Source organism: Anolis sagrei, chromosome 6 (genome assembly GCF_037176765.1).
Source record: "Anolis sagrei isolate rAnoSag1 chromosome 6, rAnoSag1.mat, whole genome shotgun sequence".
NCBI lineage: Eukaryota > Metazoa > Chordata > Lepidosauria > Squamata > Dactyloidae > Anolis > Anolis sagrei.
This window is the reverse complement of record NC_090026.1, coordinates 36,853,825-36,869,508: the sequence shown is the minus strand read 5'-3', so window position 1 is coordinate 36,869,508 and position 15,684 is coordinate 36,853,825. Positions and strand designations below refer to the sequence as shown.

Here is a 15,684-nt window from a genome sequence, read left to right as displayed (position 1 = left end):
TTGTTTGTTTGCCTTTCCTCCCCGCAACTTGGCCTCCTCACTGGATGCCCCAGAAATCTTGCTAGGAATCCCTGCCTTCCTACTGTCTAGTCAAAGCAGAGTCTGTTGGACTTGGGAGTTTTACATTCCTTTGCCAGTGAGCGAACCCTGCCTGTGCTTACATGCTAAAGCTTCTTCTCCAACTATTTTAATCATTTCAGAAAGGAGGGAGAAAGGGGTGGGTCCACCAGGCGTTGGGCAGGAGCCTCCTCTCCTCCAGCTGAGGTGGAGTCAGCCAATGGCCTAAAAGCTCGGAAAATTTTGCAGGACTGTTTCCCTGGACAGCCTTGCATGGGCTGAGCCATTTCAATTGAAGCACACATCCATAGGCTGCTGTGCTCTTGACTGCTGGCTTGCCTCCCAGTTCTGAGAGATCTCAGATTCAGCCTCCCCTCCTCTCTCTCTCTCTCCTTCTCTTGTCCCTGCAGTTGTCAGACTTCTCTGAGCTCTGCTAGCCAGGACTCCTGAGCAACCATGGCAGACACCACCCTCCAGATCATTGAACAGCCAGCAGTCTCTGAGGCCTCCGAAGACCCAACCAGCGATGAACCTATCAAACCTGACCAGATCAATGGTGTTATGGTGCTCACCCTTCTGGACAAGATTATTGGGGCTGTGGATCAGATTCAGCTGACCCAAAGCCAGTTGGAGGAGAGGCAACAAGAAATGGATGGTGTGGTAACCAGCATCCAGGGAGAGCTAGCCAAGCTAACCAAGGCTCACACTACTACCAGTAACACAGTGAACAAGATGTTGGAGAAGGTCCGTAAGGTCAGCGTCAATGTGAAAACCGTCCGGCAGAATCTGGAGAAACAAGCTGGGCAAATCAAGAAGCTGGAGTCCAATGAAGCAGAGCTACTGAAACGCAGAAATTTCAAAGTCATGATTTACCAGGTAAAGTGCCCTTTGATTTCTTTTTGCTCTTTTGGGTGGGATGGGGGGGATGGCACTCTAGTATGATGGCAAGTTTTTTTTGCCCCCAAGTTTTTTTGTAGAGATTCCAAAGTTGACTTTAAGTGGTCCGCATTAGTAAACATCTGGTACAATTTGGGCAGAGCTTGGGGAAGTTGAATTGATTTTCCTCAAATTTTCCAAAGTTGCTGGCTGAAGGATTCTGGGAACTGCAGTTTTAAAAATTATTTTTTCAGCTCTGGTGTTTGCTATACTGTAGTGTCAGAGACATATCAGTTGTTTTGTATGGCAGCAGGTAGACACACAGTGTCCTTAAAGCTCCCAAGAGTTGAAATCCCCCCTTTTCTATTTTTGGCTTTTCAGCCACACATATTGATGAAGTTGTTTGGAAAATTAATTCTTGATCTTTAGCTGTGGTCTACCAAAGAATTAACACTAAACATATCACACTTTGGCTCGCTGGGTCTGGCGACAAATCAAGGCTCTTTCTCTCTTGGGCTCATGTTTGCTACTTTTCCTGCAAAACTAAGGCTGATGTGGTGTGAGTTACAGATTCTTTTGTCCCTGACCTTTCAGATGGTGAAGGTTTTTATGGTTTTGGTGAGAGGCGGCTTTGTTCTGCTTTGCAGCCCTCAATCTAACATATTTCCTGGCCAGGCTTTAGATCTCCTAATATCAAAGAAACCTAAACAAGCAGCTCTGAGCCAGATTTCCTCTTCTGCGGTGGTCCAGGCTTTTTATCCTAGGGCAGAGGAGAAATGGGACACCATGCAAAATGTTAAACTACACATGTTAAAAGTTACCATGATGACTCCAAAATGTATGGGGAGGAAAACTGGTAAAAATGTAGCAACGTTTCTTACTACAGCAACATGAAAGGGGATCTAGTTATGTCTATTTGAAGAATCTTGCAAGTTGGTGACTGATATAGCCTTCTGATTCACAGCTTGAGCATTCTCAATTATATCATGCCTCAAAGGCGGGAATACGCCAGTCTATCTGAATTGTGAACTCCACAAAAACAGTGTTATAAATATAACTGAAAGCCCTATAGATCATGGTAAAGATGGGAGTTTGGAGGATCCATTGAAAGAAAATTGGTGAAAGTTTTAGATAAGAAAGAAAAGGAGAGAGTCAGAAGTCTGGAAGTAAGTCTGTATCATTGTTGCTTTGGACATTTTCCAGTTTTAATACAAGCAATAAGACACCCACTTAATATTTTTATGGAAGCAGAATCAACAATCTGATTTTGGAAGAGGCAAAACCACGGATCCTACATTTCTGAGAGATAACAAAGCTTTAAAGCAATAAAGCACCCAATGGGATGTGGACCTAGGAGTGAGCCCGGGGATACATTTATTGAATCATGTTGAATGCAGTGGTTAAGAGGATAAGTTATGACTTAGCAAGCTCCCAAATTAAATTGCATCTCTTTGCTTGAGTTAACTGCAAAACGACTGAATAGAAGAATACGTTTTATTGATTAACCCATCGGCCGTATCAAAACATTTGACAAACACATTTAATACCTACACATACAGCATAAAACAACTCACTTTAGTCCCAGCCTCTAAAACATTGAACATTTAATCTAAATAGCTTGGTTGTTCTTAAGCCTCAAGAGGGTTGCATTCCTACATCTGAGAAGCTTCAGTCTAGTGATGAGAAGAAAGTTCTGCAGAGTTTAGTGAAGCTTCCCCCTGGACAATGTGCACATTTGCACTTTTAAATTAGTACATAGTAGTATGTAAGAACTAGGCTTCTGTCCTTTGTAATACTCACCTAAAAGTAATGCAGATACATTTCTCATGCCATGTAGATAATGTCCCCCCTCCCCCTGGTCCTTAATTTTGATTTGACCATTCCTATAAGGTGACATGTCCCAATCACATCTGAGTGAAAAGATGTAATATTATTATTAATAATAATAATAATAATAATAAATTATTATTATTAATAATAATAGCAACAACAACAATAATAACTTTATTTATATCCCACCACCATCTCTCAATAGGGACCTGGGGCGGCTTAAAGAGCAGCACATGATGGTACCACACAAACCACATAAAATACAAGGCATCAGCATTTATAAATATCAATAACAACCAATTAACATAAAATAACACTTACAAAAATTAACAAAAACCCAACTCAATTTAAATAAAGTGTTCAATAAAACATAGCAATAGCTACTAGTTAAAAACAGGCTATACAACCAAGTTGAACATCCCAACCAACATTAAAGTGCTAGAAGAGGATAGCAAGCTGTTTAACTGGTGCCTTTTCTGCTTGAAAAGCCATGTTTTCAATTTTCTCCAAAAGTATTGAAGTAGAGGTTTGCCCGATTTCCCTGAGGATGACATTCCAAAGCCAGGGGGCCACCACTGAGAAGGCCATATTAACAGGAAAGTATGCATTCCCGTTAATAGAAAATATTATTCAGTGACTTTTGTCAAAGTCATTGATAAAAGTAAATTTTATTTATTGAAATTGTTATTGCCATTTTCCCATTTATCCTGTTTCTTTTCTCTTGAAAGAAGACAACATTGGATTAGTGCCATACCTACTCATTTTTAGATTAGTTCAAATGAAATAATGGGCACATAGTCACAAGTAACTTAATCATTAATTTTGGTAGATCTAATCTATGCCTTAGTCTGGATGCTTCCTATTTCTGGGTGAGTGGTGTCAGACTGAGGAGAAACATGATCAAGATAGAGCCTTCAAAGAGGTATAAAATGTTCAGATGGAGGCCGGAGGCACCTTTTCCTATAAAAGTCTTTTGATGTCACTGTAGTATTTTCTTGTAATTCTATATATTTATATAGTGTTATTTTTTATTTCTTACATTTTATATCCCATTTTTTCTCATAGTAGCATGTTGACATGGTGACCAATTTTAAAAGGAGAGAGAAAATGGTAAATTTAATAATTTACTGCCCCTAGTGAGTTTCATAGCTGGGCTAGAACTTGAATCCAGGATTTCCACCTCTTAAATATCTGGCTATAGTCTAAGGACTGGTAGTCTTCTTCAGCCCAAGGGTCAAATTCATCTTCAGATAAGTTATCGAGTCTTTCAATGTCACTACAGTATTTTCTTGTATTTGTATATATTTATATAGTTTAATGTATTGTCAAAGGCTTTCGTGGCTGGAATCACTAGGTTCTTGTGGGTTTTTTCGGGCTATAGAGCCATGTTCTAGAGGCATTTCTCCTGACGTTTCGCCTGCATCTATGGCAAGCATCCCTCTGAGGATGCTTGCCATAGATGCAGGCGAAACGTCAGGAGAAATGCCTCTAGGACATGGCTCTATAGCCCGAAAAAACCCACAAGAACCTATTTATATAGTTCTTATTGAGGCCACATCCAAAGGCAAAAGGGTGGGGCCAAAAATATAAGTGTATTTTAGCAGAAGAGAGACAAGGTTGAGGAATGTTTGTAGCAGGAAAAAGGAGAGGGAAAGTCCAAGCAAAACTTCTGTTCAAAATTGTACACATTTATTTATTTATTTACCACATTTATGCTTCACTCTTTTCACCTTGAAGAGGACTCAGAGAAGTCTTACAATCTGATGTTGCACAAATACATACAAATAAACAAATACATTAAAATCTAAAAAGTTAAAAGCATTAAAACAAATAATTAAACCACATAGTCCAAGATCATAATCAAGAGCTATTCCATTCATCATTTCACTATTTCATATTCCCTTATTGTACTGATCGAAAAATTACTGACCAAAGGCTTGGTCCCATAGTCACGTTTTTAATTTTTTCCTGGTCAGGAGGGAGGGAGCTGATCTAATTTGGCTGAGGAAGGAGTTCCATAGATGAGGGGCCACCACTGAGAAGGCCCTGACTCTCATCTCCACAAACCATACCTGTAATGGAGGTGGGACTGAAAGCAGGGCCTCCCCAGAGGATCATAACCTCCAAGGTGGTTGATAAAGGGAGACATGTTCGGACAGGTAAGCTGGGCTGGAATCCTTCAGGGCTTTGTAGGCTAAAGCCAGCACTTTGAATTGTGCTTGGTGGCAAATGGCGCCAAAGTTGTTGTGTCCCATTTGAGCTGGCAAAATTAATTTTTGGATTACAGCTCCCAGACTCTCCCAACTAGCATGTTCTCTTTTTCAGGCTATGCTGTTGTGATTTTTCATTGCTTCATCCATTTTTTTCCTTATCACAAATATCAGTTAAGAAACCAGATGGTACCTTTTTGCTTATACTGCTAAAATTTCTCCCTGTAAAGGCCACTGCAGTAAAAGGATTAGGTGGAGTGGTTCCTTCAACTTGTGTCCATGGCCTCGCCCATTGCAGGCATGCAATACCCGGTGGGAAAAAAGTGGTCTTCACTCCTACACTATGCAGAACTCCCATTTTCCAGGACTGGACAATTGACTTATATCTTGAAGTAAAGAGTTTAGATTTCAACAAAAACATGTATACATTGATGTCACATACAAACCAAGGACAGGTTTGGGACTAACCATGATAGGTTTGGGACTAAAATTATGGATTTTCATATAGCTTGTGGATAATTTGTGGATCATTCCACAGACAAGTGTGACAGTTGCCCTGGTCATGGCCATCACCATTTCTCCACCCAAGCATTCAAAAAGGCCATAAGTGGCACTATGATAGAGACTGTAGAAAAGATCGATGCTTCTTTTAGGTTTTCACAAAACAGACAAATCCTTGCTTTTAACCACTCTACCTTTTTGGGTGTCAGGAGCAACTTGAGAAACTGCATGTCGCTTCTGATGTGAGATAATTGGCCATCTGCAAAGATGTTGCCCAGGGGACACCTGGATGTTTGATGTTTTACCATTCTTGTGGGGGGCTTCTCTCATGCCCCCGCATAAGGAGCTGAAGCTGACAGGGGGAGCTCAACCCACTCTCCCTGGATTTGAACTGCTGACTTCTCGGTAAGCAATCCTGCCAGCACAAGGGTTTAACCCATTACAGCCCCAGGGACTCCACCACTCTACTCAAAGGAGGTGATTCCTTTTTTGGTAATAGTTAAGGTAGAGTACTCACATTGACCCATGAATAAGTCAACCTAGATTTTGGGGGGCTGTTTTTTAATTTTTCTAAACTCATACATGAGTAGATTATTTATTTATTTATTTATTTAGGACATTTGTATCCCATCCTATCTCAACCTCCGCAGAGGGACTCAGCGAGGCTAACAAAATGGCACCCCATGGTGCCCACAACCAAAAACATAAATATGCAATTTAAATATTAATAGAACAATATAAAACAGTATAAAAACAGTATAAAACATCCAACAGTCTCTGGTTTAAGTCATCATCGCCCTAGGGGCAGTCAGTCAGTTTCGTATATATAGCTATAAAAATGATATCTAAAATGGGAGTAAAGATGGCTAACTCAACTAGTAGCAGTAACAAGAGCTTGTTGTACCAAAGTTACTGTGCTGGGTAAATGAGCATAGAATAATGAAGCACTTTTCATATACTGCATAGGGATATGGAAAATATGATTAAATGCTACCCTCTTGGGTGAATAAAGGGCAGACGGGCTGCAGAGAAATAAATTGGCTCCATCACATGTGGTCTCTTAACACAATGATTGATAACAATGGGCTGTGGGGCCTTGGGAAAGGCTGGCAAATGTATATATTCCAGAACTTGGCCTTGCTGCAACAACTTTTCTCTCTCCATACAATGGGGAAAAATAGATTTGCTTTCAAAGGGAGATTTTTTCACACTGAGGTCAGTCTGTGACTTTGCTCTGGATGTTTCTCGGCCTGCCTGGCTGGCACTGTTTGCTTTGTTTCAAAGTTGCTCTCTGTTGCACATTGAAAACAGCTTGCTGTTCAGGCTGAGGATTTGATTGTGCTGCCACTATAGAACTAACATTCTGCATACTGTAGATATAAGGCTAGCGTGATTCTAGAATTCTGTGTCTGGCTGAGATTGCTATAAACATAAATAAATGCTGGTTTTATGATTTTGAGAAGGCAATTTAGGATGATTAGAAAGAGGGCACTTTTTGTCAGGGCTAGGCAAATGTGGGATGCAGGCGACATCTAAAGCTGTTTGTGCGACTCTCAACCCCCAATGGACTTCGATGACCACTCTTTTTCTGGCCAAAAAATTGTGAGTTGTGTCTCCTTGGAAATGTTTAGGAATTGCTTGTTTTTAAATAATGTTTGTTTTTAAATAATTTGCAAATCTCTGATTTACTCCTAACATTAAAATGCCTATTTTTCAAAATTAGGAGTGAACTTCCTGCTGCATCCATTTGTACCTCATCTTTGGCAGTGTTTGCTACCTCCAGAGAGTTCCAGGGCTGCAAAGTGGCCCTAGACCTGCTGTAGTTTCTCACCCTGCTTCACATTTATGTACATTCATTATTTAAATTTAAGTCTTCCAACAAAGAAGTTGGCTACATAGCTTTCCTTCTCTCACTTTGTCTTCAAAACAGCCCTAAAGAGTGGCAGAGGATTGTAGCCAAAAAAGTTGGTACAATTATTAGTATCAATGCACATCAAAGGTGGCATATTTCCTCCAATATTATGAACACAACTGTTTGCATGGGTGTGACTCTGAATATCCCAGAGCATACCTTGATTGCTATGAGCCTCCTGGTGGTGCAGTGGGTTAAACCACCGCTGTTAGGCCCAGCTTCTGCCAACCTAGCAGTTTGAAAACATGCAAATGTGAGTAGGTCAATAGGTACCACTTCTGCGGTGGGAAGGTAACAGCACTCCATGCAGTCATGCTGGCCTCATGAACTTGGGGGTGTCTATGGAAAGACGCTGGCTCTTCGGCCTAGAAATGAAGATGAACGCATCTCCGCATCTGTATGCTTGTCCACTATGCCCTGCCTTATGTACGGAGGAAGAATTGTTGGAGGCTACAGACAATACCATTGATGTTGCCCTTTTTTGGTCAAAAGATATTTAGCCACCTGCGCTCTTTCTATTTTTATCGGTTTTATACTAATTTATGCAATGCTTTTGATACGAAATAAATAACCATCCCCCAGAGTTGAACACGACTAAACAATGTCAGGGGAAACCTTTACCTTTATTACTGCTTTATATCCCCATCAAATTTAAGACATGAGCTCAAGGGTGTTTGCTAAGAATAGTACTTTTGGAGGGCAAAACCTGTTCCGTCTGAAGTGAGGACTGAAAGACAGAAGTACTACGAATTATCTCTTTACACATCTACTACTCCCTGCTCGTCATCTCCAGCTTGCTGTTTTAGGGCATAGTCGGAGAGCAGCGAAGAATTAATGTCACAGGTGGAGTGAATTACAAATTCAAAAATCCAACTAGTAGTATAACCAGTGGCCATGTTACTTGGAAGATTATGGGATTTACAAAATAGATAATTTCTGATGAACTGACCACAGAGGTGTGGATCAAAAGAGATATCAGAAGGAGCTAATGTGACAGGGTTTCAAATACAAAAGATATCTGGGTGTGTTTTTAGTAGTTATGTTTAAAAAAAAGACATTTCAGCAGGGAGATATTCTGCTATATTAGTTTCCCCTGCTAAAACCCCTTTTCCTACAAAATAGGATCTCTTATCAGTTTTGTATCTAGCCAGTTTAGGAGACCTCCTCAAAGACTTAAGAACAGCAGCTTTATCTTTCTTTGGGCCTTTTCACACCCATGTTTCCTTCAAATATGTGTTTAGCAGGACACCACATTAGTCATGGCTTTCCAGTGAGTGTCAGTGTTTGCAAACAATAGTCTGTCCCCACCAGAAAACCCCCACCCCCACACATACCTAAAGCAATTTGAAAGTACAGTTCTAACTTGATGCATAGATTACCGTACTTTTTGTGAGGGTAAAATCAGGGTGTGGCACATGTTCTGGCTTTATTCTATCTGGAATGAAAGTGTGATCAAGATTTCTTGTGCTCGCAGTCTGCCTATGAAAGAGCAGCTCTGAGTCATTCAAAATATACTCTGAAGCCCTTGGCAGGGTTTTGCTAGATGTGCTCTTGATGGGTACAGGATTAGATGACTCTCCAAAACACATTTTGTTCCACATCTGTGAATTGTAACGTTTCTTTTTTTTTTCCGTCCTTCATCTGGAATTGGGATACCATCGACAGCTTGCAATGACAAAAGTCTCGATTTAAAAAATTGTAATTTTAGGCACTTGAGGCAGGTGGAGCATGTCCTTACTGCTGCCATTCTTTGACTTTCTAGGTTCACTTACAAATAATTCTGTGAGTACTGCTAATATTATGACTGAGATGTCAAATAAACTTTCTCTAAGTTACATGCAAAATATAGGTGGATGAGACAATTTTTTTTCTTTATGCAGCAGAAGAGGCCAAGAGTCTAGAATAGGCATGAGGTAATTTTGTCTCCGTGCATATGCTGGCCTACAACTCCCATTGGCCATTCCCAAAGTGATCAGTGGTAGGAATTCTGGGAGCTGTATTCAAAAACATCTGGAGGGCTAAAAATATTCTTGCCCCTGATGTATTTCTAGGTGCAAAGATTACTGCAGACATAGACTGCAGCCAGGAAATCAGGAGACGCTTACTTCTTGGGAGGAGAGCAATGTTCAACCTCGATAAAATAGTGAAGAGTAGAGACATCACACTGGCAACCAAGATTTGCATAGTTAAAGCAATGGTATTCCCCGTAGTCACTTATAGATGTGAGAGCTGGATCATAGGGAAGGCTGAGCGAAGGAAGATAGAGGCTTTTGAACTGTGGTGCTGGAGGAAAGTTCTGAGAGTGCCTTGGACCGCAAGAAGATCCAAGCAGTCCATACTTCAGGAAATAAAGCCCAACTGCTCATTGGAGGGAAGGATATTAGAGACAAATTTGAAGTACTTTGGCCGCATTATGAGGAGACAGGAAAGCTTAGAGTAGACAATTATGCTGGGGAAAATGGAAGGAAAAAGGAATAGGGGCCGACCAAGAGCAAGATGGATGGATGGGATCCTTGAAGTGACTGGGGGAGATGATGGCCGACAGGGAGCTCTGGCTGGTCCGTGAGGTCACGAAGAGTCGGAAACGACTGAACGAATGAACAACAACATAAGAAGAGAAATCATGATACAAGTTGCACAGAAGACTCAGTACATTAGTCACTACAATTTGCATCCAAATCACCCTTTAGTTGTGAACTTTTCCATATTTTCTAGTAGAACCGTGAGGGTGAAAAGTGTGTTAGCAAACATATGTACAATTGAGTGTTTTGCCTTATTCCCTGGTATAGTGAGATAGCTTGCCAATTCGATTTGAATCAAGAACAAAAATACCAAAGTGCCTGTGCTGTATCACACCAAATATGTATTGCAGACATGCTGGCAGACTTCCAGCTGTTGTGGGACTTCAGCTCCAGCATTCTTTAATATTGGTTATGCTTCATCATTGGCTATTGGGAATTGTACCCCAACAATATTTGGAGGGCCACAAATTCCACAACTTTTTTATATATTGCCAAACAGATGCCTTCGGGTTGCCCACACTTTTGCTTGTGTTTCCCAGCAACTAGTATGGAGAGCCATACTCCTTCTGATACTAGACTAGAGGTGTTAATCAGATGAAGTTGTTATTCTGTTATCAACTTGCTTACCTGCTTAATGTTGCTCAATGCCCCCCCCCCCTTTGGAGAACATGGAGGCAATCTCACCAGTGCTGGAGGGAGGGTGGTGATTCTTGGGCCCCAGAGGGCATTTAGGGGCATTTTAAGGGAAAGCTTTTTTAAAATGCATTTGCTCTTCTGTTGGCCACAAGGGCACCCTGGGGACTATTTGGGAAAGAAAAAATGACAATTCATTTCATTCCTGATAGCTACACAAGCAGGCCTGCAAGGGTGTATTTTTCCCACTTCTGCTTTACTCTATCCCAGTAATTTCTTAACTGTAGATGCAGAGATATAAATCTTCATAATCAAGGAAAAATGAATATATTTTTTCTCATGGCAAAAAAGTCTTCAAACTGCACATTGATCCCTCCCTCCAAAAACAACAACAAAGCTGTTGGGTTGTTGTAGGATTTTTAGACTATATGACCATGTTCTAGAAGCACATGGCCACAATCTCTGAGGATGCTTGCCATAGATGCAGGCGAAACGTCAGGAGATAATGCTTCTAGAACATGGCCATAGCCCGAAAAACCTACAGCAACCCAGTGACTCCAGCCATGAAAGCCTTCGACAATACAACAAAACTGTTTTCTGTGCCCGAACCCATGTGCTTTTTTTTCACAGCAAATAAGTCCCGATTTGCAAAGATTTCCATCCCTCCAGTATTTTCCTCATCAGCATTTCCCAACACTTCTTAAAATAACTTTTTTTTAATGTTTCGCAAACATTTTTCAGTCATCTTTCCACTACTGGTAAGAAGAGCAGTTGCCCTGGATACAGCCAGGTGATTTTTCACAAATGTTTATCCATTTCAGCCATAAAAATCTGACCCATCTGCAGCTCCAGTAGGCCCTATAAGGCTATGACCTCCCTTGGCAGCTGGCTGTGGGATTGTTCTCTTCCATCTATTTTTGGTATCGTTCATGGCCTCAACGCTGCAGTTCCCAAATAACGCCCAGAGAATTTAGGTCTGTGGTTCCCATCAACTGTATTTAAGCATCAGCATCTCACAATCGTAATGGTGTTCTCACAAAATATTTCCAAGGTACTAAAAAAGGGGACAGAAACATTACTATATCCAGCTGCAGGGTAAGATTTATCCCCACAAGCTCGAAAATAAAACATAGTGATTTATTATTAAAACATTACTTCTCCCAATGCTTATTTTAGAGCAGCTATGGCTGGAAGGGTTGACTTTACTGGCGTGCCACTTGCATTGTTACTGCAGACTGGTGATAAATTAACCCACAAGTAATGGAGACAGGAGGAAGGAACATTTCTCATTGATTTGGCCATATATGAAAGCACAGGCAGCTTGTGCTGTGATTGTAAACTCTGGGGATGAGGGCTTGGCTTTTTCCTGTGTACCATATAGGTTACAACAACAACAATATAACTTCTGGGCTCTAAAGAAGTGCATTTTTCATACACTGTTTTCAATTGGAGATAATTACAACTTGAAGGCACATATGCACACTACTACATTTCTTTCCCACCATGAATATCAAGTTGGTCCTATTGGAAAATATAATTGCTTGTTCTCACCGTATTTTTCACAGCATGTTTACTTTGTGGTATTATTTACCCTTTTATGCTCTCATCGTGTTATAAATCATCTTGAAAATGCAGGTATAACACTTTGTTCCATCATGCTTTTTTCTTCAAGGATAGGGCCTTGAAAGGAACATTTATCATGCCAGACGTAAACTTTGCTTTCTCCTATATCTTTAACAGAAGTACTGAGCTGCGAAGGCACCTCTACCCATTATAAGTTTTCCTCTTATAATGTTCATAATCCTTCAGGCTAGAAATTCGCTGTTCTAGCAGTTCTTGCATTTCAGCAGAGGTGCTTTCCCAGAGTTTTTGCCCTGCAGTTCCCTAGAACAACATTGGTAATTGTGAATAATCATGGAATTTGCAGTACACAAAGAATTTAGAAGTTCACAAGTGCCTGTCATTATTTTACATAGTTTTTCTATTAGTATTTTTGGAATGAATGTGCAGATAATGCAAGTGAGTAGTATTAGTTCCCTACGTCCTTGTATCTGTCACCCAAACTATGAGATATCTACTCTGGTCACTTCGACCAGTGTGAAACTGGCAAAGAGAGAAGCAATTTCACTGTGTGGATGATTATATGTGAAGTTCTGGAACCATTTCAGGGCTTGGTTAGTGCTTTTATTGGCTTTTGAACTGGTTCCAGGATATGGAGGATCCTCAGCTTCACAGCTGTGGAAAAATCTGGGGTTGTTGTTTTTTCACCTCCCCATGCCACAGTGAGTATGTACTGGTGTACCTTTCCCTTAATCAGTGTCACCATACAATGTGGTTTACATTTAGGTCAACCGATCCACATTTTAGCTTCTGTTTTGGAATATTCCCCAACTTCATGGTTTAAAGCCCTTAATGTACATTGCTATGTGTGTTTGCAGCATGTATCATCTAAACACTATTCTGTCAAGTTGCCTTCAAACTGCATTAAGTGGTCAGTGTTGATGTGCCCTATCTTTCAATGTGGCTGCAAACAAGGACAAACTGAATTGTATTGTTGAAGGCTGTCATGGCCAGAATCACTGGGGTGTTGTGTGGTTTCCGGGCTGTATGGCCGTGGTCTAGCAGCATATTCTCCTGACTTTTTGCCTTCATCTGTGACTGGTATCTTCAAAGGATCCTCTGAAGATGCCATCCACAGATGCAGCCAAAAGGTCAGGAGAATATACTGCTAGAACATGGCCATACAGCCACCATACAACACCACAAACTGAATTATCCACTTAAAAGAGTCTTATTGTTTAATATCAGCTACTGTTTATATGAGAGGAGGATTGTATTCTTGTGCACACAGGTACACTTCAGTTTTCATTCTAGGTATAGCATGGGGAGTAAAATTAATTAAATTGAGATTATACTTGTAGGCATGTTTCATTGTTTATGTGAGGTGGAGAAGCATCATCAGAAAAACAGAATAAATAATCAATCTGGGAAAAATATTTGGGAAAAATTGTCATGAGTCAAAAAGAAGTTTTTGTATATAGCTCTAGATTGATGCATCTTTATAGGCACAATTATTATGAAAGGAAACAAACCCTACCTGTGTTGTTCTGACATCTTCCTACAAGACTGGACAAATACCAGAGCAGGAGGCCTTTGTTGATAATGTATCATGACAAGGAGAGGAAAAGCAAGTTAAACATTTAGAATAGAAAAGCTTCAGGATGTTTAGTCTGTACTTTCAGGCAAATGAGCCCCTGTTGGGATGTGACTCTCACCCCAGCTTTGGATGGTTGTGCACTGGCGACAACTTCAGGCTGAATGGTAAAGAAGCTTCAGAATTAGGTAATGACTCATTTTTGCATCAAGTGGTAAAAGAAAGGGTATATGTTAGGAAAATATTTTAATTTTCAGAGAGGAAATGTAAGTTGTTTTCTTTTAATTGAAATTTAGTCCACATTATTAAAAAACCAAACTTTGAGTTATAGGATAGTTTTGGTTTCTAATTACTGGACAGAGTGGACAACAAGAAAAGACTGATCAGGATTTTAAAATATTGATGGTTCTTATTCCAAGCAACAAAATAGCCTATCTGTAGAAACTTTGGAAACAGAAAAGTAGAAAAAGCTTCTGTGCCAAACTAATATTTATCAATGTTGCTTTACTTCCAGTGTTTCAAATCATAAATAGCTGAAGCAGTCAGTGCTTAGTCAAATCCATTCAGTTCTTTAAATCTACTTCTTCCTTAGAGCCAATGCAACATAGCGGTTTGAGCATTAGTCTATCACACTGGAGGATCTCTCTCTGTGGCAGTAGAAACCAAACATACCTCCGTTTATTTGGTATCCTGGTGTATAAATTGGCCTATGTGGTTTTTTTAATTTTATTTATTTAATACAGTACTAAATTTATCAAAGCAAACTGCAAGTTCAATTTACTATGCTTATGCCTTTATCATTGTCTTCTGGTATATTAGTTTTTATCTGAAGGCTCAGTTCCTGCATTAGTTTGGAAACCGAATCTTCTCCATCTACTGCTGCAGCACTTTCCACTGTTCTTTCAGTTGTGGCACCGAGCTGTTCAGAAGGCTTAATAATAGTCACTCCATAGCCATCCGTACACACAGTTTTGGAGAATTGTGTTCTGAAATGTGAAGGAACCGGCATCTGTGTACTTGTTGGAGCTTCTTTGACAGTTATAAACAGTGAGATTACTGGAGTATAGGGTGCTGGCAATGAGTTATATCCAGGAAGCACAGCTATTTTGGAGGGTAATAAAATTTATCACTGTAACAACTTTAGAACCATTGACTCCTCACGAGGTAGTCTTGGTGGGATTAACATTAAGGTACTTCCTGCGCCTAAGTTAAGGATGAAAAACAATCCTATCCACAGTAACAATGGCTATGACCTATGTGGTTTTAATGCAAATCTGTGTTCTCTTTTTGGTGTTATGTTTTGTTTTCTTCCATACAAATGCCCCAACTGTCCCGATTTGGCAGGAACAGCCCCAGTTATTCCTCTATTGTCCCACTTTTTCAGCTGTTTTAAAAAATGTCCTAGTCCCTATCTCCTCCCTGATTATCAGCCTATTTCAATTACTACAAGCTGATTCAAGGTACCAAAAAAGGTAAACCTCAGGAGAGGTTCAGACAAAAACAGGCTGCCATAGTCTCTCCTAGCTTGTTCCCTTTCATTAATAACTTTTGCCACTATGATCAATTCTGGTGTAGCTTGGCTACGCTTGTCCATCGAGGAACCATTTTTGCTTTGCATAAGCAACTAGCAATATGCAGCCTATACAACTTGTTACATGCCAAAAGAACCATGACCCATCATCCTGTCTTGTAGCCTGCAAAGTGCTTAGCAATCCCATCCTTGGAGGAGAGGGCAAGGACATATTTTCCAACTTTTCCTAGTTGCATATGCAGAGCAAAAATTGTCTCTCGATGGACAAGAGAGGGAACTTTACAGAACAAGTTTACTTATATACCACAAATGGCTAACACAGATGTGTGGGAGTGGAATGCGAAGGGAAGAGAGACTTCTGCTTTGGGAGGAATTATTTGTTTGGTTGCTATAGGCTTCTGTGCTTGTGTAATTCCTTTGCTGCTGTTACTTTGATTTGGCTTGTGCCTGGCAGTTGT

At 40.3% G+C, this 15,684-nt stretch overlaps 1 protein-coding gene across 1 annotated transcript in view; it reads left to right on the top strand.

The window, feature by feature from the left end:
- The first annotated feature begins 286 nt into the window (after nt 1–286).
- CAVIN1 (caveolae associated protein 1) overlaps nt 287–15,684 on the top strand; it is a 42,529-nt gene continuing 27,131 nt past the window's right edge. The window contains exon 1 of the mRNA XM_060780969.2: nt 287–933. Coding sequence (XP_060636952.1) covers nt 514–933 — 420 coding nt within the window. The 5' untranslated portion in view covers nt 287–513. The remainder of the gene's footprint in view (nt 934–15,684) is intronic.